Source organism: Marmota marmota, unplaced genomic scaffold, assembly GCF_001458135.2.
Source record: "Marmota marmota marmota unplaced genomic scaffold, marMar, whole genome shotgun sequence".
In the NCBI taxonomy this organism is placed as follows: Eukaryota; Metazoa; Chordata; class Mammalia; order Rodentia; family Sciuridae; genus Marmota; species Marmota marmota.
The window spans coordinates 33,545,144-33,570,624 of NW_026000174.1; the positions used below are offsets into that span (position 1 = coordinate 33,545,144).

General features: G+C 37.3%; 1 protein-coding gene across 2 annotated transcripts in view; it reads left to right on the plus strand.

The window, feature by feature from the left end:
- The window catches only part of Nell1 (neural EGFL like 1), an 801,023-nt gene that overhangs the window by 480,212 nt on the left and 295,330 nt on the right, over nt 1-25,481 (plus strand). For both annotated transcript variants that reach the window (XM_048788493.1, XM_048788492.1), the window contains exon 14: nt 12,718-12,840. In XM_048788493.1, the coding sequence (XP_048644450.1) occupies nt 12,718-12,840 (123 nt within the window). The remainder of the gene's footprint in view (nt 1-12,717; nt 12,841-25,481) is intronic.

A 25,481-nucleotide genomic window follows, 5' to 3' on the forward strand; every position in this document is an offset into this window, starting at 1 on the left:
GCATTTTAAAAGAAATCCCAATGCATTGAAGCACAGTTCAGCTATTCATTAATTTTGTAGTTTAATGATGCATTTCTAAATTATCCCTGTGGAACAAAACTAACATTTACTGAATCCATATTTCTTGCCTGGTATATTGCTAGATACTTTTGTATGTTCTCTGAGTTAATCTTTTCAGCACCTCTGTATGATGGATCTTATTGCTCACAATTTTGTGTGACAACACTGAGGCTCAGAGACATTAGATTGCTTGGTAAGGTCATAAAGTGAGCAAGAGAGAAATCTGAATTTGGAACCAGGTTCTTATATTTTCCAGGATGCCATGAGGTCCAGGAGCCTGGGGGCCATAGAAGAAAATAACACAAACCCTAATAAAATCTTCCTAGAACTACTGAGAAAGGATTTGCGGATAAGAGTCCAAGGCACACTGTGATGACTCTGAATTCGAGGTTGATAATGATGATGGTGGTGGTAATAATAGCCGCTGCCCTTAGAAAGCACCTACTGGATGCTCCCAAATAAGGCCAGACACTTTACCAAGTTTATTCCTAAGAACTTTCATTATATAAATGTTTCTTGAACGTTTGTTCTTTAGTAGAATCTCTTTGGATATAAGGAAAAAAGACTAAATCAATTTTTTAAATTTTTAAGTCATGGTATCATTTCTGCATTTAACACACAGAGAAGACAGAATGTCTTGAACCTCCCATGTGCTGGGATTTTCATCCAGGTCTATCAGCTCCAAATTTTTGTGTCTTTCCATGGAATATTGGCTACATCTGTAATTTATTTTCTTTTTCCTTAACCACCCCCCACCAAACCCCACCAAGAAGAAACACTTTGAAATTATATTTTTTAGTAATAAAATATGCAAGTTGATTGTATATATTTCAGAACAAAGTGAATAAAATAAATAGTATAAGTATCCTCTAAGTATCTAATGCAAATCAATAATAGTTTAACATACATTTTATAGAATTTTCTATATATGCTCAAATATCACATATAAATGTTATACATTGTATGTAATTGGCCATATTTAGTAGTTTAGGTCATCTATCCAAGTAAAAAAGCATTGGATGGAATTACTAATTTGGGTTGTGTTTCTTACTGCTATAGAGGAGTTAGAAAGGATGAGGGTGAGTTCTTTGCTACACTTCTAACCCCCTTCCTTCTCTGCAACCCTACTGTCATATCTATTTTCCTCATCACCCTCCTTAGGGCTCTGACAAGCACAACCTGCAATTCTGGAGACCCAAAGATTCTGTTATTGATGCAATCTTAACACACATTTGCAAGGAGGCTGCCTCTCCCACAGGAAGCTGAGATTTTTTTTAATATATTTTTTTTTTGAGAGAGAAAGAGAGAGAATTTTAATATTTATTTTTAGTTTTTGGCAGACACCACATCTTTGTTTGTATGTGGTGCTGAGGATCGAACCCGGGCCGCATGCATGCCAGGAGAGCACGCTACTGCTTGAACCACATCCCCAGCCCGGGAGCTGAGATTTAAAGGTTGATGTCAAGATTATAAAGCTGCTGTCCGGAGAGGAAAGATAGAGACCTTAGGTTTTGAGAGTGGCATCCTCCCAGAATGGGGACTATTCCACCAAGGATACATTAATTTGTTATCTACCCCAAAACTCAGGTCCTTTCTATTGGCAAAGATCTCAGCACTAAGAAACAGCAGGGCTTATAAGCTCCAGAATTTTTTTTTTTTTGGCTAGGGTAATTACCAGTATGAGATTCCCAATATTTAATTTATGGAATCAGTCTAGGTGTCCATCAACAGACAAATGGGTAAAGAAAATGTGGTATATATACACAATGGAGTTTTACTCAACCATAAAGAGTAATGCAAGTGCTGCATTTGCTAGAAAATAGATAGAGCTAGAGAACATCAAGCCAAGTGAAATAAGCCAGATGCAGAAAATCAAGAGTCAAATGTTTTCTTATATGTGGAAGCTAGAGAGAAAAAAGAAGAAGAAAAAAAGAGATCATGAAAATAGGAGAGAGACCAATAAAGTTGAGGAAGAGGACTAAGAGGTAGAAAACGAGGCAGTACTGAGTAACAAAATCAACTGAATTTTGCTATGTCCATGTATGAATCTACCACAGTGAATCCCACTTTATATATAATTATAATGTCTCAATTAAAAAATAATAATATGTGAGAGACCAGTAGAGTAGGAAGAAGAGATGGGGCGGGGGAGGACTGGAGAACAGAGGAGGTACTGGAGAATGGGATTGATAGGATCATATGCATATATGAATATGTCACAATGAATCCCACTGTTATGTGTAATTATAAAGCACTGTTTCAATCAACTTTTTTTTTGCTGCTGTGACCAACATTGCCTGACAAGAATAATTAGATGTGGAAACATTTATTTGGGAGCTCATGGATTCAGAGGTCTTAGTGCAAAGTTGGCAGATTCCATTCCTTGATGCCTGAGGTAAGGCAGAGAACATCATGATGTATGACAGAGAGGAGCAGCTGGGGACATGGCACCAGGAAGCAGAGGGAGAGAGCTCCATTCTCCAGAGACAAAAATATATATCCCAGAGGTACACTCCGAGTGACTCACCTCCTCTAGCCATACCCTACCTACTTTTCATTCACCACCCAGTTAATCCCTATCAGTGAATTAATGCATTGATTAGGTTAAGGCTCCCATAACCCAATCATCTCACCTCTAAACCCTCTTGCATTGTGTCACACATGAGCTTTTGGAGGCCATCTTGTTTCTAAACCATGTACCAATAAAAACCATAAAAAATTTTGAGAAAGAATAGCATTACCTTAGATTAGATAGAGGGAAGTGGAGGGAGGGAAGTGGAGGGATGTGGGGATAGGAATAATAGTAGAATGAAACAGACATTATTACTTTATGTGTATATGGGACTGCATGGCCAATATGGTTCTACAACGTGCATGCTCAGAAAAATGAGAAACTATATCCCATCTATATATGATATATCGAATTGCATTCTACTGTCATAATTAATTAAAACAAATAAAAGAGTTGGACAGCCCTCCCCAAAACTGTTGTTTTAGATGTCAAGAACCATAATGGGATCCTTCTGCATAAAAAGCCCCCATATGAGATTAGTTGTCCATTCTGGCACATAGGGAAATGAGTTGCATTTATTTTGACTAAGAAAAATGTTGCTTGAAGTCAATAACTGTGTTACATTATAAATAATCTATGTCCTTGAGCCTAAAGCATAGATTTTCAAATTTTACATTTAGGAAACTGAGAATTGTGTTATAATTGATGCATTTGTTTATCATACTGAAATACTTCTTTCCTTGTCATTAACATGGAATAAGTAGTGTTTTTCAATTAAGGAAATATGGCATGTCTCTAGGATATTAGCAGAATAACTAAAATTTCTAATCTCCATTCTTGGAGGAACATTTCATACAAGTTCATCCTCTAATGAGTCTTGACATCCCTTCTTGAAATATGGATAAATAAATAAATGTGTTCATTTGTTTCAGAATTTTCTCTGTAACAGCTTTATTGAGGTATATTTTGCATAGAATAAAGTTCACTCCCTTAAAGTATAGAATTGAATAGTTGAAGGTATATTTTAAGAATTGCAAACCCATTTTCATAATCTAATTTTATAAAATTTCTAACACCTCACAGAAAAAACTGATATCCATTAATAGTTATTTCTCCATTACAATGGGCTTTGCCTTACATAACTGTTAATCTATCTTCTGTCTCCGTAAATTTGCCCATTTTAGGCATTTTTATAAAATGGATCATACATGTGTTCTTTTATGACTGCCTCTTTCCTTTGATGTAATGATTTTGAAACCCATCCATCATACATTTTGCAGCATTTATCTATTCTATTCCAGCAATATTATTGCTAAATAGCATTCCATTGTGTAACTATATCACATCTTCCTTATTCACTCATCAACTGATGAACATTTGGGTTGTTTTTGCCTTTTGGCTATTATGAATAATGATGCTGTGAACATTTGTGTGCAAGTTTTGTGTGGACATAAGTCTTCATTTCTTCTGGATTTATACCTAGAAGAGAATTTCTGGGTCATATGATAATCTTATGTTTAATAGTTTGAGAAACTGCCAAATTAATTTCCAAAATAAATGAACTATATTACACTCACAACTAGAAATGTGCAAGGGATCCAATTTCTCCACATTCTTGCCAACTTGTTATTATCTGTCATTTTGATTACAGTTATTCTAGTAGTTGTGAATTAATATTCCATTTTTTTTTAATTTCCCTAGTTACTAATGATATTGACCATTTCATGTGCTTTTTTTGATATTTATTTTATTTGAGAAAAATCTCTATTTAAATATATTGCTCATTCTAAAATTGGATTACTTTTTTATTATTGAATTGTAAGGAATTCTTTATATATCTTAGTTTCAAATTACTTATCAGATATATGATGGGCAAATATTTTCTCCCAGTCAATGGGCAATACTTTGTGAAAGATAAAGCTCTGCCTCAAAGAGAGCTCCTGAAAGCTCATCCATTTCTCCACCTCCCACAAAGTCATTGTGAAAAATAAATATACCAACATGTCATTACCAGCTGAGTTCATTTTTAAGCTCTTCCCTTCTGAGTTGCCAACAGCTGCCTGATTCAATTACCTTTTCTTGTCTTAATTCTCCTTGACCTCTCTGCAGCTTTTGATGTCAAAGATAATTATACATTCTTTTTATCTCTGTCCTTCCTTCTCCCTACCTCCTGCCTTTCCTTCCTTCCTTTCCTTTATAAATAGCTGTTTGTATTAGACACTTAAATTTTAGCACCTCTGCTAGGGACTGGGGATAAAGTAAAAAAAAAAAATCTATGATTTTTATTCCTAAGAGATTTGTGCTGTAGTAAGGAAGGAAAACATTCATAATATACTAATGACACTGATCCATGTAGAATCATAATTGTGATTAGCCCTATGAAGGAGAAATGCTGGGTATGATGTGAAAATGTTACAGGGAAAGTGGCTTCAGTCCAGGAAATCCAGCCTCCTTTCTCTGATGAGGTGACGACTTGGTTGGGATCTCAAGGATTAGCCCATGCTATTTAGGTTGAAAGGAGAAGATCACAGGGAGAAGCCTGTGATGAGGAGGAACAAGGACCTTCTGAAGGAGACAAAACCAGCATAATTGGAAAAGAACAGGCAAATATATCAGAATACACTCTACTGTTATGTATATCTAAAAACATCAGGTTAAATTTTTTTTTAAATAGAGTGGGAATGAAACAAAATGCTGCCGGGTGTGAGGTGGGAGCAAGACCCTGCTTGTCCTTGAAGGTTTCATTAAACACATTTGTCTTCATCTTAAGAACATTGAAGAGTTTTAACAGGAGTGGTGAGATAATCAGGGTTGAATTCCTAAGAGACTGATGTAAGTGCAGTTTGAAGGATATATTGAAGGTGGGCCATAGTGGATGGGAGCAGAGACATTGGGGAGGGAGATCCATGGCTCAAATGAGAGATGGTAGTGGGTGGGAGAGTGATGGCAGTGGAGAAGGAGCTGTGGGGATGAAGTGGAGAGATAATTAGAAAGAAAGTTCTACAAGGCTTGGTGATAGGTTGAGTACAAAGGGTCAAGAGAAAAGGAGGTTTCAAGAATGAGAACATCTGTATGGCTATGTTTCTTCTGCCATGGTTTCGTGGTGACTAGCTTGATTTAAACCTACCATCCTATAAACTTAGACCACTTACAACCTCTGTGTACCTGTTTCTTGATTTAGAAAATAGGAATGATAATAATGCTTAACTGATGTGGTTGATATGATACTCTCCAGCAATATCTAGTTCCTACAGTATGTGCTTCATAAAGATTATTTTAGAAAAATCCCAATTATTAGTGCTATTGAGAAAAGGAAAGGAGGAGGAGGAGGAAGAAAGTAGTTTATTTTAAAATGTAATAGAGACTTTGGGTTAAAGTTGAGATGGAGTAGTTCCGTTCCTCCTAGGTCCACCCTCTAAAAATACCCTGGACGTAGCTCAGGAAGACTCTTAAAGGTAAAAAGAAGATGGACTATATAGGGAACTTGGGTCTTGAGCAACAACAAGCTGTGAGTTCTCTGAGCTTTTTTTTTTTTTTTTTTTTTTGCCTCTGAAATATCCTGGGTGGGACACTGAAGAAGCTTGCAACCTGAAAATGTCAGAAGGCACAGGCAACAGAAGTTCCAGGGAAGCCAACTCCCTCTGTCAGGTCTCTGCTTTCTCTACTAGAGCAATGGCACTAGGGTTCAGCAGGGCTCTGAGCAACTTCTCCTACCCGATAGCATGGAAACTCAGGAAGGCAGTGCAAGGCGGGGCTCCTTGACTTCTGCTTTCTTCCAACTCCACTGTCCATGTGGCCCAGCAGGAGCTGAACTTCCACCTCCATCCAACACTGGTAAAAGACTGAGTACTGTTCCCCTTAGATTGGCAATAGGGCCATGACATTCGCTTTCACCACTCTTGTGCAATGTAGCCCTGGAAGGCTTAAAATGCATGCAGATTGGAAAGGAAGAAATAAGGCAGTTTTATTTATAGATGACAAAACTATGTATGTAGAGAATCCTAAGGAATTCACAAAAATATTATAAAAATAATAAACAAATTCAGCAAGATCACAAGCTACAAGATCAATGCACAAAAATTATATTTCTCTATATAAGCAACAAATAAATAGAAACCAAAATTAAATGCATTATATCACATACAGGTTCCAAAATAAAATGATATACCTAGCTATTGGCTTAGCAAACATAAACAGGATCTATATGCTGCAAGTTGCAAAGCACTAATGAAGGAAACCAAGGAATATCCAAGTAAATAGGAAGACATACTGGGTTCATGGATTGGAAGATACAGTAAAGAAAAGATGTCAGTTCTTCCCAAATAGATCTATGTTTCACACAATTCTCTATCAAAATCCCAACAAATTTAATCTGAATTTTATGTAGTAAGTCTTAGGAACTAGAATGACTAAAACAGTTTTGAAGAAGAGAAATAAAGTGGGAAAATCACTCTACCAGATATTTAGACTTTCTAAATAGATAAAGTAATCAAGACAGTGTGGTATGGGCAGAGGAATAAACACATAGATTAATGGAACAGAATAGAGGAGCTAGAAACAGACCAATACAAACATAACTAATTGGTTTTGACAGAGGTATATAAAGGCAATTCAAATGAGAAAAATAAACTTTTCAACAAATAGGACTGGTGAATGTGGACATGCATATCACCCCCATGGAAAACAAATTTCAACCTAAGCCTTATACCTTACACAAAAATTAAATATAAAAGAACCATCAGCTTAAATACAATATGCAAAATTATAAAACTGTTAAAAAATAGGAGAAATTTTTGGAACCTAGGGGAAAGACCAAGGGTTCTTACATATCACACTAAAAGTACTTGACATTAAAGAAAAAAAAGGTCCCTTGAAATTTATTAAAACCTTTTGCATTGTGAAAAGATTATGCTAAGAGGATAAAAATACAAGCTAGAGACATGAGAAAATATTGGCAAACCACGTATCTATAAAAGATATATCTAGAAAATATTAAAATTTCTCAAACTCAACAATATAAAACAGTCAAGTTTATCAATAAGCAAAAAGAGAATAGATATGTACCAACAAGTATATGCATATGGCAAATGAACATGTGGAAAGAAGCTCAAGATCATTAGATGCTAGCAAAATGCAAAGTAAAGTCATGATGTAGTATTATTACATATCTATCAAAATAGCTAAAATAAAAACCAGTGACAACATGAAATTCTGGCAAAGATGTGGAAAAAATAGACCACTTGTACATTGTTGATGGCAATGTAAAGTAGTACAGCCACTTTGGAAATTTGTTTGGCACTTTCTTACAAAACTAAACATGTGCTTAGCAGATGATCCTGCAAGTACACTCTTGGGCATTTATCCCAGAACACTAAAAACATATGTTCACACTGAAACCTGTGCACAGATGTTCACAGCAACTTTATTAATAATAGCAAAATACAGGAAGCAATTCAAATGTCCTTCATTGTGTGAGTGGTTGAATAAATTTTAGTACCTTGAGCAATGGAATAAGAAGGAACAGACTATTAACATATAGAACAATTTGTATTGAACTCAAAGACATTATGCTTAGTGAAAAGAGTCAGAAATCTCAAAATTGACTTCCTGTATAATTCCATTTATATAACATTCTCTAAATGATAAACTGTAGGGGTGGATAACAGATTAGTGCTTGACAGGAGATGATTGCTGAGGGTGAACAGGTATAGAAGTGTTAACTGAATGCAAATACAAGGAGAGTATGACGTGGGGGTAGTTGCAACAATTTTGTAAGGTATGTATACATGAGGGATTATCTAGACCTCACATGTGGGACATTTAGAGCCACACATGCAGCACCTGTTTGGTGGGGGTTGGGTCCTAACTAGTTCACTAAGGAAAACAACATGTTGATTGACAATGACCACACATGCTGGTTTGCCTAGGTTATTCTGAATTATGCCTATTATCCTAGCATCTTTATTAATAGAACACTCTTTCTGTTTAAAGTATATCCTGTTTATATGGTGCACGGTGACAGTTGTGGAGAAGTTAGAGTCCTTCTGATATATACCATGGAATAGAAAGGAGAAGGCAAGAAAAAGGAAGTATGTGATAATGCCTGTGCTTAATGAGTGCTCAAATGTTAGCAGGGGCAAGGATATGTATTGGAGAGACAGCTTGCTGCCACAGTCGTTATCCACGTGAGAGTTTGGATCTTCCAGGTATACTAAAACCAGACTCAGGCTGTACAATCCTAAATTCACATTCTTCACATTCCCAATTTATAGTCTTGTTTCCTAGGGACCATAATTGACCCTAAGCTAATATTTCTTTGGACTTTCAAAAAGATTCTAATTTAATTTTCTTTTTTTAAACTTTATTTATTTATTTTTATGTGGTACTGAGGATCAAACTCAGGGCCTCACACATGCTAGGCAAGCACTCTACTACTGAGCCACAACCTAGCCCCTAATTAATTTTCTTCAACTGCCTATGTGTTCAGTCTTTCTGCAGAAACGACCATCCTGTTAAGGAAAGACAAAGTTTTCTCAACCAATTTTTGCTATCATGTGACAATTAAGTCTTCCCAGAAGTAATTGTGTAGTAGTAGGTAGTAGTAGTAATAGTGGTAATAGTAGTAGTAGGAGGAGGAGGAGTAATTTAGTGGAGGAGGCTGTAGTGATGGTGGTGGTGGTAATAATAGTAATACAATGGTGATAATAAAATAGCTTACCTTTATGGAGCACTTACTAGTAGCAATTTACTATGAGTGTTTTCCCTATATTAGCTAATTTAATTCCTCACAACAATATCAGGTTTATTTATATTTTGCAATGAAGAAATTAAGACACAAAGAGACTAAATAACTTACTGTAGTGCACATAGCTAGTAATTGTCAAATGCACCATATAACCAAGGCTGGTGGTTCCAGAGTCTGTGCTTTTAACCTATGTGCCATGTTAACTCTCATGAGCACCTGTCTTATACCATTTGCAGCATTTCCAACAGCTGGAAAGGAATTTGATATATTTAGAAGGAGATCATGTCTTTTTTGTCCATCTTCATCAAACAGTTTTGAAGGTGCTAGTCATTTTGCAAATTTGGGCGAGACGAAAGATACTGAGATATGGAAGTTTTGTAGTCTTTGTCATTCAGTAACAAGTTTTGTATTCTTGGGAAGAATGTAAGAGATTGCAGTGAGAATTTGGAACAAGCACAGAAGAGAGCCTCCATTTTTGACATGATGAAATCATTTCCACATGTACTGGTTTAGTTTCAGCCACATTCAAATTACTTCCAACAACTGCTCAGCAAGGTGGTGATTCACCTGGTATGTAGATTCACAAATCTGAGCTCCCTTATCTACAAATTTTGTGATGTGAAAAGCTTGTTTACCATCCTTTTGTCTCAGTTTATTCAATATATATATATATATATATATATACACACACACACACATATATATATACATATATATATATATATATAGTGATATAGAGAGGAAAAAGATATATATGTATATATATATATATATATATATATATATANTTTTTTTTTTTTTTTTTTTTTTTTTTTTTTTTTCATTCCAGTGCTTGGAATTCTAGGTTCAATACCACTCATTATATAAAAAACTAATTGGTAAAATGAGGGCTTCAGAAACTATTTCACAATTTCTCTCTGAAAAGTTCATGAGTTCATTAAAACATTAATGTTAAAACTTGTAAATACTACAACATACTGTGATATGACTGCCGCCAACAAGGTAAAGATATTAAATTTCATAAATCTCCAAGATGGGTGAGGTTTGCCTGGTCTCAAGGTGTGTGTAGATGACTCCTTGACAAGAGTGTGAGTTTGAAGTGGTATCTGAAGCCAGGCAGGGACACACATATTCCAGCTACCCTGGGGGAGAGTATTTTGGGTCAGAGAAGCAGCATGAAAAAGCTAGAGAGGTAGGCTTGAAATCATTTTCAGGACAGCCGTGAGGCTGCCTCATCAGAAAGAGGACTAGGGGTCAAGGGAAGGTAGGCAAAGATGCACCAGGCTTTTGAATGTTACATAAAACTGTGTCTTTCTCCACTCTGCTCTTCTGCCTTGTGTGCCCTTGAGCGACTCTGGCTGAGAAAATCATGACCATTCTTGAAAGACCTGTTGAAATAATGCCTTCTAATGACGAGAAGAGAAAAATCTGTCAGGTAGTATTTCAATTGGTTTTTCAAGATGAGGCAGCCTCAGATTATCTCTATTCTTCTTATCTAGCATGACCACACATGCTGGTTTGCCTAGGTTATTCTGAATTATGCCTATTATCCTAGTGTCTTTACTAATAGAACACTCTTTCTCTTTAAAATACATCCTGTTTGTATGACAAAATATGAAGTCACCTACTTAAAACTCATCACTTCTCTCTTGTGTTCCTATTTAGTTACATATTGATGTGTGATGGCCCCTATTAACAAGTTTATATGATCAAAGATCTTATCTACTTCTCTCAGTATAGACCCTAATAATTGCTTATGAAAAGAATTTAAATAAGGAGACTGTAAACTTTGGATTCTAAGCCTATGTCCCTACATTTTTTTGTCCATCAAAATTTTCTGGTTTTTACCTGTGCGTACTAGGTGCCTGATAGGTCGGTACATTGGATTTGACATCTACAGGTTTATACTACTTCTGGGGCATGCTGGAGATGGCTTTAGACAGGCTGGAAGTGTGTCCTTATAAATCTTCCCTTCCCTTCTCACTGCTTTCTAACCTGTGCACATTTCTCAATGATGGTTTGGGTTGGTCTTGAAGCCTAAAGGAAAAATATTTTTTGGAAAATCTTAGGTATCAAATCAAGTCAGATGCAGGTGTGTGCTTTACCTCATTTGTGTATCAGTTACTAAAACAGCTCTATTTTTTGAGATTTAATCTTTTTCATTATTAGATCCCATTAGGAAATTTAAAGTAAAAAATTTAATGAAAATGGATATTTCAACTGATTAGTATATTGATTTAACAGTTCACTTATCAAAACTATGCTCAATTTTAAGTTTTGTTTGATTAGTGGTATTTCTTTGATGTTTCTAGCTGAAATTTTTATTCCTGTTTTATAACCTTTTGTAAATTTGATGGCTTTACCAGAGTTTTCTTCTTCATATTTCTAAAAAGTTACACTGATATATATTAAAGAGTGTTAACTTTCCCATATTGTTTATTTATAGAAATCAATTGGATAACTCTATAAAACTTTTTGGCTACAAGAGGAAAGGATAGTCAGCCATGATATCTGGGTCTGACTTGAACTGCTTTAGTCCATTTGTAGTCGGATTCATTTCCCTCCATTATGGATTAAGGATGCTGCAGCTATTTGACTATGTATAACAATATCACCACATATCAGGAAACTACTCTGAGGTTAGATTATGCACCCTACGGAGAATTAGAATTGATGAGTCCTGAGAGTAAATCCCTTTCTTACTCAGCACCATTTGTGTTCACCAACATCCCCTGTGAGAAGAATTACTCCTTTTAAGAGACCTGTTGGTAAATGTCCTTTGGTACATACAGTATATTGGCTGGGCCTTCTTCCTCTTCAGTTTGACCCTCTTTGTTCTAAAGAAGCCAGGCAATTTATCATGGTAAATTGGGAGGAAGATGTCCCAACTGTGGCGCTGTTGATATTTGGACTGGTTACTTCTTTGTCGTGTGGGTTCTCCTGTTCTTCGTAAGATGCTCATCGGCATCTCTATTCTCTAGCTACTAGATTTCAGTAGCACTTCCTCAATAAGGTAGCCCAAAATCTTGTCAGACGTCATCAACTGTTTCCAGAGGAGCTGTGCAAAATCGCCACCTGCTGAGAACCCCTGCCTTGGAGCATCTGTGGAAACCTTTGCAGAAGGTGAAGGAAGCTGTGGCCTTAGACTGCTGCTTCCCAATTGTGTGACTTCGTGTGACTGCTCTGACACTGTTTTTCTTTATCCTCAAATTGGGGATAATAGCATCCATCTTTCAGAGTCACTGAGACTTCAAACATATCAGATGTGGAAACAGGTACATAGTAAGGTTCCCCACTCATGGTTGTCACTGTCATTTTTGGTGGTGAGTTCCAGCTAAATTCTAATACCAGTAATTCCAGCCTAAGAAAAGGTGTCTCTTTCTCTTCTACCCACTGACAGAGCACGATGAATGTGGAAGCGGACAGCACAACTGTGACGAGAATGCCATCTGCACCAACACGGTCCAGGGACACAGCTGTACCTGCAAACCAGGCTACGTGGGCAATGGGACCATCTGCAAAGGTAGGCTTTCCATAATAAGGCGAGTTGTGTGCCACCCTGCCTGATCTTGGTGTTCATGCAGCGAATCTTCTTTTCCACTTCGGTGGCTGAACACTGCTAGAGTTCCTGCTCCTGGTCCATCAGCTAGCAAAGGGCAGTGCAGGAAAGAACAAGAAAAATACCTCAGGCTTGCTTTTGGGTTGTGGGTGTAGGTCAGGGACACGATTCCACAACTTGATGACTCTGTTTAGCTTTGCTTTTTAGAATCTGTGCTTGTGAGAGAAACTCTGATTGCTGAATATGGGCTTTTCTTTGTTGTGAGCTGCTACAAGGGCAAGTGGACGTTGTTCGGGAGGCATCTGCTTGAATAGGAAACTTAGCATTTAATTTTCTTTTTAACTTACAATTTAGCAATTCAGAGGCCAGTGCTCTGGCTTTCCTCTGTATTTAAATAAAATTAAAATTCCTCCTCCTGTCTTATGAGGCACTCAGGATCTTGTCCCTGGCTCCTCTTAGCTACCATCTGTCTTTGTCCTCACCCCCATTCTCTCTGCATCAGCACATTAATTCTCCAATATTCTGTGAATATTGCTGTCCCCTCTCAGCATTGAAGTTCACCTCCTTCATGCCTCTACCACATTTCCCCATCACAGAAATATTTTTTGACTACCATATATACCACAGTATACTTAGTTTCTTAGCCGAAACCTTGCTTGATTTTTTTTCATCATAAACAGCCTGAAACAATGTTATCCGTTTGCATCTCTATATTATCTGCCACCCCACCACGATGTATGTACATAAGCTCCATGAGAGTGACCACTTGATCTTGTTCCCTCACATAATCCCCACACCTAGAATGTGCCTGGGAACACTGTCGGTGCTCATTAAGTGTGTGTTAAGTGACCAAAACATCATTTGAAAAAGAAGAACACAAATAGAAAACCAGGAGATGCCATATGAAGTAGGCATTATTCCTTATCCTCATTTTAGAGGTAATAAAATTCAGACACCAAGAGGTTAAGTAACTATGTCAAAGGCAAAATGGCACATTATTAGTATTCCTCTGAAGAGATGTCATGTTGGTAATGCGAAGGAAATTCTTTACAATGACTAAATCATCCTATTCATGCATTGGATTGGAGGAGAATTTTAAAAGATTATAGTCTGTGTTGGTGACTGTGTGGTAAAAACAATAGCTTCATGCATGATTGAGAGAGTCATTGATGAAACTTTTTGGGCAACAGTTTGACAAAGTAGGCATTTTTTTTTGATTCTGTCAACTTTACCTCTTGAATGTATTGTAGAAAAGTATAAACTCACAGGAGGAGGAAATTAACATACAGTGATGTTATTGCAGCATTGTTTCATTCACTGAAAATCAGAAACAACCAGAATATCCATCATTAATGGAATGTTTGTATTTACTTTGGCGTATTCACTGATGAAATAGGATGTGTGGTTTCAAACTCCAAGCACATGTATTATGTACACACAGGTGTACACACACACACACACACACACACACATAGATAGCACACCCAAATACATATACATGCAGACCGAAAGATCCCCAAGATATATTTTTGAGAAAAAAGTAAGGAAAAATAAATAAAACAAAACAGTATAATACATTCAGTATCATTGCATATTTATAAGTATCTGTACACATATTTATATAAGTATGTAGACTAGAAACAGGCAAACTATTCACCTTATTACTAATAGGTATGTGAAAAAAAGAGCATTCACTTATTGTTATGAATTCTATATTATTTGCATCTCTACTAATGGGAATTTATACATGAAATATTTGTGTGCTTTTTAAAAAGTTCCATGAGGCAAGTAAACAAATGCTAAGTTTTTTTTAAAAAGAATATTGAAGATATTTCTAAAGCAAAACTAAACCACAAAAACATGAATACAGTCCCACAGATGAACAAATCCACTGTGGATACCTGAATACCAAAGGTGTAAATCAAAGGAGCAACATGGGCATTTGATTTTAATGCTATTTTCCCCCTCAGAATTATGTTACTTCATAAAATAATATTAATTGCCCTTGTTCAGTGGGTTTATTTTGCCATGTCCTCTCTTGCCACTGTGATAAGTGGTAGCTTCACCTTGTGGAATTTGAAAGTCCAGCTCTGAAAATATGAGCTCAAATAATGTTCCTGGAGTCAACAGACTCTGAGAGGAAACATATTTTCCCTTGAAAGTTATGAATTAAGGACAAGAATTTTCTTATAGCAATTCTCATGGCCAATCATGCTGGCCTTGATAAGAGGGAGAATTCTGTTTTATAAATATTGCCTGGGGAAGCAGTGTGGTGGGGGTCAAAGGAATGGATAAAGAGCTTGGAAATCTGGGGTTTAGACATGCTTTCATTACTGGTGAGTTGTGGCTTTCATATTTTTACATATTAAAATTGGTTTAATATCACTTTGCATATCCAATAATGTTATTGCAAGAAATTACTGAGAGAATGTAAACTGATGTGTTTTAAATTATTGAAAGTTATACAAAGTAAAAATGATATTCACTTTGCCACCTACACAATAACTGAAACATTTACAGTAGGTATTGGGCAAGGATAGCCTGACAGCTTGAACTAATTCTTTTTATTAAGAGTTTTTTTTAAAAAAATTCTTTATTTATTTTAATTAGGTATATATGATAGCATATTGCATTATGATTCATTGTACATAATTGTAGCACAACTTTTTGATTTTCTGGTTGTACATGATGTAGTGTCACACTATATGTGCAGTCATACATGTACCTAGGATAATGATATCCATCTCATTCTACCATCCTTCCTGGCCCCCCTCCCCTCTCCCCTCCTGTTCCTCCCCTTTGCCCAAAATTCCTCTATTTTTCCCATCCCCCCCCACGGCATCCACTTATCAGAGAGAACATTCAGCCTTTGGGTTTTGGGGATTGCCTACTTTGCTTCACATGATATTCTCCAACTCCATCCATTTACCTGCAAATGCCATAATTTTATTCTCTTTTAATGCTGTATATATACCACAGTTTTTTTTTATTCATTCATATATTGAAGGGCATCTAGGTTGCTTCCACAATTTAGCTATTGTGAATTGAGTTGCTAAACCAGACCTTAAACTATACTACAAAGCTATAGTAACAAAATAGCATGGTACTGGCACCAAAATAGACATGTAGACCATTGGTACAGAATAGAAGACAGAGACAAACCCACATAAATACAGTTAACTCATACTAGACAGAAGCGCCAAAAACATACATTGGAGAATATATAGCCTCTTCAGCAAATAGTCCTAGAACAACTGGAAATCCATATGCAGCAAAATGAAAATAAACCCCTCTCTCTCGCCATGCACAAAACTCAACTCAAAGTGGATCAAGGACCTAGGAATTAGTCCATAGATGCTTTGCCTCATAGAGGAAAAAGTAGGCCCAAATCATTATCACGTCGGATTAGGCCCCAACTTCCTTAACAAGACTCCTAAAGCACAAGAAATAAAATCAAGTATTAATAAGTGGGATGAACTCAAACTAAAAAAGCTTTCTCTCAGCGAAAGAAAGAATCAATGAGGTGAAGAGAGAGCCTACGTTTTGGGAGCAAATTTTTACCACACACATGTCAGATAGAGCACTAATCTCCAGGTTATATAAAGAATTCAAAAAACTCCAAATAAACAAGCAACCCAATCAATAAATAGGCTAAGAAGTTGAACAGACACTTCTCAGAAGAAGATATACATCTGATCAACAAATATATGAAAAAAATGTTCAACATTTCTCATAATTAGAGAAATGCGAATCAAAATTATTCTAAGATTTCATCTCACTCCAGTCAGAATGGCAGTTATCAAGAATATAGACAACAATAAATGTTGGTGAGGATGTGTGGGGGAAAAGCACACTCCTACATTGGTGGTGGGACTGAAATTGGTGCAACTACTCTGGAGAGCAGCATGGAGATTCCTTAAAAAACTTGGAATGGAACCACCATTTGACCCAGCTACCCTCTCCTCAGTCTATACCCAAAGGATTTAAAGTCATCATACTATAGTAATGCAGCCACATCAATGTTTATAGCAGCTCAATTCACATTAGCTAATTCTCTTTTTAAAATGTTAAATGCACAAAAACCTTTTTAGACATGATACTCATAGACTTGAGTCAATCTAGATCGGAATATGCACTGTGAACAAGCATATGTTAACAAGCATAACGCATGGCAGCAGTTTCCCAAACAATACTAATTGGGGTGAGTGATCTCAGATTGTCTTTCCTGGTGGCTGATGACCATATAAAGGAGTTTTCACTTTATAGGGATGGAAAGTACCATGATGCTTTAACTATTGCTACTAAGTACACGTAAGATACCTTGCTGGTTGTGTTCCATTTAGTTTCCACCATAACCCTGGGAGGGTGATAGCATTATCCTCTCTCAAAGGAAAATCTTGAAAAAGACAGACTGAACCCAGCAAGTAGGAATGATTTTAGCTTCTCTCATCTTTCCTTTCCTCCTCTTTTCCTTCTCTTTTTCCTTCCCATCTCCTTTCCTTTTCTCTTCTTCCTCTTCTTCTCTGCTTGTTGCTCATTTCTCTCTTTCCCTCCCTCCCTCTTCTTTTCCCTCCCCTCCTCCCCACTGACTGGAGATGGCCAATACACTCCTCCCTGGTTCCCTGAAGGAGAGGAGTTTATGTAGAATTGAGAGAAGCAACATTCCCATTATGATGGGAGAGAGAGGTTAGAAAGTGAATTAAAGAGAGTCTAGAAGAGAATAGAATCCTGTTTGGGTCAAGNTCCCTCCCTGCCTCCCTCCCTCCCTGCCTCCCTTTCACCCTGCCTCCCTGCCTACTTCCTAACTAGATAATGAAAATTAAAAAAAAAAAAAAACAGTGAAAAGAGGGTGCAATGATGTATTATTTTTCAAAATAATATTTTGCTCTCATGTTTGACAGTTTAAAGTACTTCTGAAACCATGCAACTTGTATTGCTAAATATTGTGGCATTTGGGGTGAAATAAAATAGACAAATTGCTTGCAAATGGTTTCAAATAAGATTAGCATAACCTGACTTGAGGGTTAAGGTTATCTCCTGAGTAGTGTTTATCTGCTTTCCCAGTCCTGCATTAATGCTGAAATGGAAATCAGGCTTTAAAGAGGCAGTTGTCAATATGTATCTGATAAACTAAGTCTTCTCTCTTATCTGTCATTAAGTCTAGATAAGGCGTGGTGATCCTTGGAAGCATTCTTGTCTTAATGACTGGTAATATTGACATTTATTTTGTAAACACACAGTGAGTGTAAATTCTGTGTCTGTAACAGAGTTCCAGACACCAAACAAGCAAAAGGCAAGTAAGACAAGGGCCCTGGAGATTTCAGGATTTGGTACTGGAGAAAGATTTGAGCAAATGCTTCCAGCCAAATAAAAGAATTTATAAAATGGAATTATCTCATGTGAAAAAGATTTATAAAGAATTGCTCAAAATATAAAGCCATATGAAAAACATATGTATTAGTTAGCATTCCTTTGGTTGCAAGTGATAAAAATCTGCTGGCATGACTAGCTATGCAATTTGCAGAGCCCAGAGAAAAATGAAAGTGTGAAGTTCTTGTTCAAAAAGTAGGAAAAAAACTTGATGTTTAAAGGTCCTATAATATAAAGCTTTCACTTTATTATTATTTTTTTTTTAGTCTCTCTTGTTCTATCATGGTGGCTGGTACTTGCTATTGAATGCTGCTCCCTTGGGCTGCAGATACTCTTGAGGTGAATGCCAACCTTTATAGGACCATCAGCCTCCCCTTACAACTTGGCACATTCACACTGCTGGGTTTTCCAACCCCCTGATAGATGCATTGTGTCCTGACCTGAAGCAGGGAAGTTGAGTCAGGTGTTTCCCCTTTTTGATAACCTTTCACCATAATCCACAGCAGATGGGAGACCTGCAAGAGCATTGTGTTCTCTGTACCAGTTCCCTGGCTCATCTGTGTAATACACCAGGGCATTGCATACAGTATTGGGGATGCAGCCATCATGCTCTGCCTGTAAATATTGGAGCATGCATGCTCAATCCCATCCCTTCCAGAGTGTGAACACATGACCCTAATAAGGCATCTGGGTAGGGATGGTGAGGCAGGGAGACATGGGGAGGTGAAACTGCATGTGAGCTGAAATTAGACTCCCAGTGCATGTTCTGGTGTCCCACTTACAAAACAAATTCAAATGTGAAACTCTTAAGAACTTTGATATGGTGACCATAAAGCATTAAACCCCATGTGTGAGGCCCTTCTGAATGAGGGGTCCAGTGTAACTGCCCTAGTTGGATCCTTGTGAAGTTAGTTGTGCTTTTTACTAAAATTAGTAAAAACAACCAAAAAATTATAATTATGCTTTGCTAGTGTGTCTCAGAACCTAAGGGCAAGCAAAGGTGGCTGAGTTTTAGGAAGTAATTTGTCCAGGAGCTAGAGTGCTAATAGTACTCTCTCTTGTCTCCTTTCTGCTTCTCCAACAGGTCAGCTCCATACTTCTTTCTCATTGCAGACTGGACTTCTATTTGTTTTCCATGTATTTGAGGTCAGATGCTCTGTGTTGTAGTCTCAGAAACTTGGACCTAGCAGGATGCCTAAAGTGATCAGGCTGCTGGGGACTGATTCACAGTAAAAACTCTTGTGGATGACAGGTCTTTTATGGAAAATACCAAGTTATCAGCTTATTATGAGAACTGTTGCAGTTTGAGGAGAGTCTAAATATGGTACCCTTGTTTCCCCCGCTTGTGTTCAGAACCAAATGAGAGGGAGATATACAAACTAAGCATGTGGAGACTGAAACATCAACATGAGCAACCTGTACACTCAGAAAAAGGAGTAATTGTACCCCATTGGTTTCAAATGTATGATATGTCAAGATCACTGTGCTGTCATGTGTAACTAATGAAAAAAAAAAGAAAACTTATGAAATCATACCGGAGAACTTGGCTAGGTATATGCCAATAACAATATTCATGTTATTGAGCTTCCCAAGTAGACAGGCTTCTGCAGTCCTCACAGGTGGACCAGAAACTTTTGCAGCACCTTACTGCAGGGCTTCCTCTTACACCTGAGGGCAGGAAGAACAGCCCAGGATGGGTGTTCCTTGTGGGCTTATGGCTCCCTTGTTCATGACTGAAGAAAGAGTGGGTAACATACATATGACACGTGCACTTCCTTTGTCTTACTCATCAATGGTCAGGGAAGGTTGAGAGTGAGCCCCTGGGCCAAGGTACATCAGTTAAATGGAATAGAAACACCTTCTCCTCTACCCAGCCTGCCCCCGCCTTCCTCCACTGACTATTCTACTAAAGAGTAGTAAAATATTTGTGTCTGAAGTCTCACTTCCATTCTGAAATAAAAGATATTTGGAGAGCCTTTTTAAAAAAATGTTAATTATATAAGTGGGAAATCAGAGTCAAGGGGTTGTCTTGGGATTTTAATGGCTCATCGCTTTAGTATCCTGAAGCGATCATCTCTACCACAAGAATAGTCATTCTGGAGAATATTCTAAAGCTAGTGTAAGGTAGTGGTAGTTCAAGCTAGTGCTTGAAATTCTCCAACATTTCAGGAGGTAATGTGTGTTGTCACACTCCTTAGTGTCCTTGTGTTGTCTACAGAAGTAAATTAATCTTCTCCTGTCCAGCGTTTATTTTCAGACCACATAGGACAACTCTTTAATGACTTTATAGTTTACGGCAACATAGTGTTCTTTCTCCTTCTCTTTCAAGTCCTAGAAGTCAACTCTGATGTCTCAGGCTGGGCGATCACCCCTTCTCTGTGTTTGTAAGAAACCCTCCAAACACTACTACAGCTCCAACCCTCCCAGGCTACAACTGTTTTCTGTTTCTTGCAGACACGGTTCAGTGTATCTCTCTAACCTACATTTAAAAAAGAGATGAGCTTATTATTGTGCTCCAAAGTTTCCTGATGAGAAAACCCATGAAGATACCTTCCTAATAGAATATGCACTTCAGTGTTTAGAAGCTTTCACAACAAACCAGAAATCTGCGTGGGACATAGGAGTACACAGGTCACCCAGGCCTTATCTCCAGTCTGAAAAAACAATTGCTCCCAAAGGAAGTTGTGCAAACCAGCGTCAATGTTGAATCTGCGTAGCTAATGGATGACTGGCTTTCAAAGAAAATAATCACAATAAAATTCAGTTCACTGTAGAAATTTCAGGAACATAAGTGAGTCTTTCTTCTGAGGTACTTCAGAACCTCTCAGTTCTCTGAAATGATTTATTATTATGAGCACATTTGCATTGAGTACATGTGCAGAAGACTTGTTTCCTAGAAATTTCTGTTTGATGGGATGCTGGATAAACTGTATGAAAGGAAAACAGAGAAAACCAGAAACAGAAGGTCAGTGAAGGTTTGTTATAGGCAGAAATATTAATGTGGTAGCTCATTAGGGATGTAAATGAAATCTTGAATTAACATAGAAATACTAAGTAAAATAGATATTTCACATGTACGAAGATGTTTTCAGAGGCTCACAGGCAATGTGAAAGGAAGGAAGAGTGAGAGAAATGGAAAGGTAAGCTGTTAAAGTAAGATATCACAGAAAATAATAAAATTGATAAACTACTGGGTCATGAATCAGGGAAGATGAGATTTTGAAGCACATAGCAAGTGAAATAGGAAGCTTTTGGCAAAGTACTCTCAGCATTCTAGAAATAGTTTTTTAATGTAATGAGGAAGAACTTGGGAAGGTATCAGTCTAAAATTATGCTTTTAGGTGTGTAGACAAATGTTGGAGAGACTGATGAAGAACAAGATTGACTGACATTATGGGCTGGTTGGACCCAGTTAGAGTTAGGTCCATTTGAAAACACATGTTCATATTGATAAAAAAGAGATAAGGATTGTGAGTCTATTTCTAAGAAAACATCTTTGCTTATAGAGCAGTTTTATAACAATTCAAGAAAGGATTTGAAACTGTACCCCATTTCTGATTGATTTCTAAACTCAGAAGGGAGATTGGAAGTGGCTCAGGATAAGACTTGGTCAATAGGATAAATCCTTGTAGCCAATGCAGAGTATTCTTGTAGCAATTATGGCCACTTAAAAACTTCTGCCTATAAAGGATAATAAAGAAAGGTACCCCTTTGGTATTGTTGAAGATTCTCTTTAGGGTCATATTACAATAGTAGTACCAGGTTAGATTACTGTCAGAAATGTGACTTTCAAATTTTTCAGGACTATTAGGTCATTTTAACACAAATCATAAAGACAAGACTGATGTGAATGTGAATGACAAAAATCCATTTCTGTTGAGTTCAATCAGGGAGCATGGAGTACTCTTAACATGGGCGTATGAATTTTAACATAAAGTGATACGAAAGAGTTTGTCAAGAGCATGCAAAACACAGTAGCATGCTTAAATATATATTGACCTGAGAAGTAAGCTATAGAATGATGGGGGAAAATCCTACATTTTTTTCCCCTAAAAACCATTGCTTGCTGAAGAAAATCTAACTTCTATCTCTCAGGTATACAAGGCCTTATGGCACCTGGTCCCATCTGGATAGCTTGAGCCTCATCTCTTTTGACAACATCTCTTCCTGTTACTGTACCCGTCACACTTGTGAGTTAACTAACTATCTGTCCACAGACCAGGGCAGATGATTTCATACCCCCTTCCCTCTCCTTGGGGTCCTTTATTATCCTGGAGTACTTTCGTCCATCCTCCTCTTATCCCAGTTGAAATCCCATTCATCCTTCACAGTCCAGCTCAAATCCCATTTTTCCTTGATCTTCTTGGTCAGAATACAGTTTCTCTTCTCAGTGCTGTTTGTGGTCTTCAATGTGTTATTTCTAGTTAAACTAGCTGTTTACTTGTCAGCATTTGCCACTGACATAGGACCTTGTGTATCATGGGTGCTCAGTAAATAAATATTGATGCAAGATGAGAATTTGGCCAGTTCATTTGACACAAAGCAATTCTGCTCTTGTAGCACGATGTATTAATTACTAATTAACTTAGTTAACCATCATTCTAAAAATGAAGGAAAAATTAAAATTGTAAAGTAAATGCTTATATATTTTCCCTTTTAATGTTTTGGAAGATCATCAATGGACCTATTACATTAAAATACATTATCTATTGCACATTCAAAATTCATTTATTCTATGTTTAATCTCTGATAGATACTGAATTTAGTTATGTTAGAAATGATGAAATCCTTTTGCCTAATTGAAGAGGCAACAAACTGCTCAAGTGCATCTTCCTTTTCTCATAAGTCTATTTCAAAATCCTTTTTATTTGTTCCCTTTTAGACAAAGCACTTATTCAGCAACCCTAATGTGGGCTAGGTTTAGAACTAGGAGATACTTACCAGGCAGAGTAGTTAAGGTAGTAAGTAAAAAACACAAACTATTAAATTAAAGAAGGCCCACTGGATCTTTTGGGTAAACAGGCTTAGCCCAAAGTTAGCCTTTGGAAGAAAGGTTAATGTGAGCAAAATTTTACTTCATGTCTTAAGGACCACAGATTTATAGTTCATATCATCAAGATTTGTAAAAAGCCTTTGGGCTGCTTTTTGGTGATTATTGGTCAAATGTCCCATTGTAGCCTCTTTCTCCCTCTTTCTATCATAATGTAGCACTCAGCTATCTTACTTGTCTGAGAGAATGTGGAATCAGTCCCTAGGAGGGACAGGCACAGGATTAGGGCTGATCCAATCTGAATAAGAAATGTTCTTCAAAACATTCAAATTGGGCAATTGCATGTATCTTGATAAAATGGGATCTGGAATAATATTATCAAAGTAGAAAGGTACAAATACACCTTTTCCATAATTCTCCTGTTGCTTTATTATTATACAATATCATGGGCATTCAATTTTCTCTGGCATGATAGATATTCCAAAATATTCAAGACTCTTTGTGATAGTACTATAAAACATGGTTCTAGATATATTTCCAAGTACTCTCTTTCCACCAAACTGAATTATTCCTTCTTCCCCTTACTTAATGTCGCAGTCTTGCTGGGCACAATTCACGAGCCACTTGTCAAGCAGAAACGAACTTTATTTTTAGAACACACATGCCACACCACACAAGCTCTTCAGGAATTCCCTCAGAGCCCAACTGCTACCACCGGCTCTCTGGGCCAACCTCTCAACCGCTCTTGAGCCCGATTGGTTGGGTTGTGTGGGTGGAGCCAAAAGAGTCCCCCAATGAGCAGCTGTGTGGTCTGAAAGGGTGGGGAAACAGCCCAATGAGCATCACCACAGAGGAGCCAATCAGCTGGAAGTTTGCTGGGGCCTCTTCAGCTGTGGCTCTCAACATCTCCCCCTCTCTGTTTAATTAAACAACAAGCATGTAGCTTAGGGACCGTCCCTGTCTTAGGTTGTCCAATACTACATATGGTCCTTACCCGTCATCGGATGAGCTGACCTCTAGGCGTCAGCCTCCTGTCTTATGTTGGTACCATTGCAATTGGATCTTACCCGTCATTGACTACCGGTCCAGCATACAGTCACACCTGTGGATAGGCCTTTGTACTAGTGGGGGGGTGAGGTTCTTTGCCTCACCTCTGTTGGCCCCCAAATTTTAGCTGAATGACCATCACAAGCAGAAGGGAGGAGGATACACCAAGCCAATTGACGGCTCCTTTTGGAAAGATTGTACCACCAATGACACCATCAGCAAAAATACCCCAACACTACCACAAGTCGCTGCACCAACAGACAGTTCACAATACATACAAGTGATACATAGTCGAGGCAAGTTCTGCAAGCAGTTCAGTGATAGCTATTGCAGAAGCTGTAGTTTGGTTTTATCTTTGTCTTCACCAGAACTGGGATGAAGATAGGAATTCTGGCAATGATGGCTAAAGAAAAAAATATGTAACATTCAAGCAGGCACTAAAAGAAAGCAATTTTCTGAACAATTTACATTATCCTGAACAGAATTATTAAATATAATGAAAAGGAAAGGTGAAAGTAAACAAACAGATCTGTTAACCTCCTTTTTTGTTCACACATTAAAACAATCCTCAATAGCTGTTTACCCAATTTAAATTAAACCATTTAAATCACGTGAATAAGAAAAAATTATTTGGATCCATTTTTTTCATGAGTGCTCATCATATATGATATATGGACATATGCACATACAAACATACAACACAAAAGACAAGTGTGCACACATAATATAATACATACAACATATAACATAATAGTAAAGGCCTTGTAACTTTTTACAGGTGAAATCTCCATTGCAATGTTTAAAAACTCCATAGTCAAAAAATGGAACTGATCAGCAAAACATTAACCTAGGTCTGTATGAGCTCAAAAAATAAAATAGAACTTCATGATGTGGGAAAGGGCAATAATAAAATAGATATTGAAAAAAGCATCCTGGTTTCAATAGCCTCCAGGTGTGGGATAACCACTGTTGCAGATGTAATAAACTGGAGTTCTGGATATCAGCTGTTATGGATTTGAGCCAAATCATCTTCTTTTTGGTCTGTAGAAATCGTTTTAGTTAATCTCTCTGGAATCCAAATTGGCTGCTGTTCTCCCTGTGGAAACACACAAACGGACCACCGAATCCAAACAATCACTGCGTCAGGACCTTTCCATTGTCCTGTTAGAATATTCTTCCAAAGTACCTTGGGCTTATG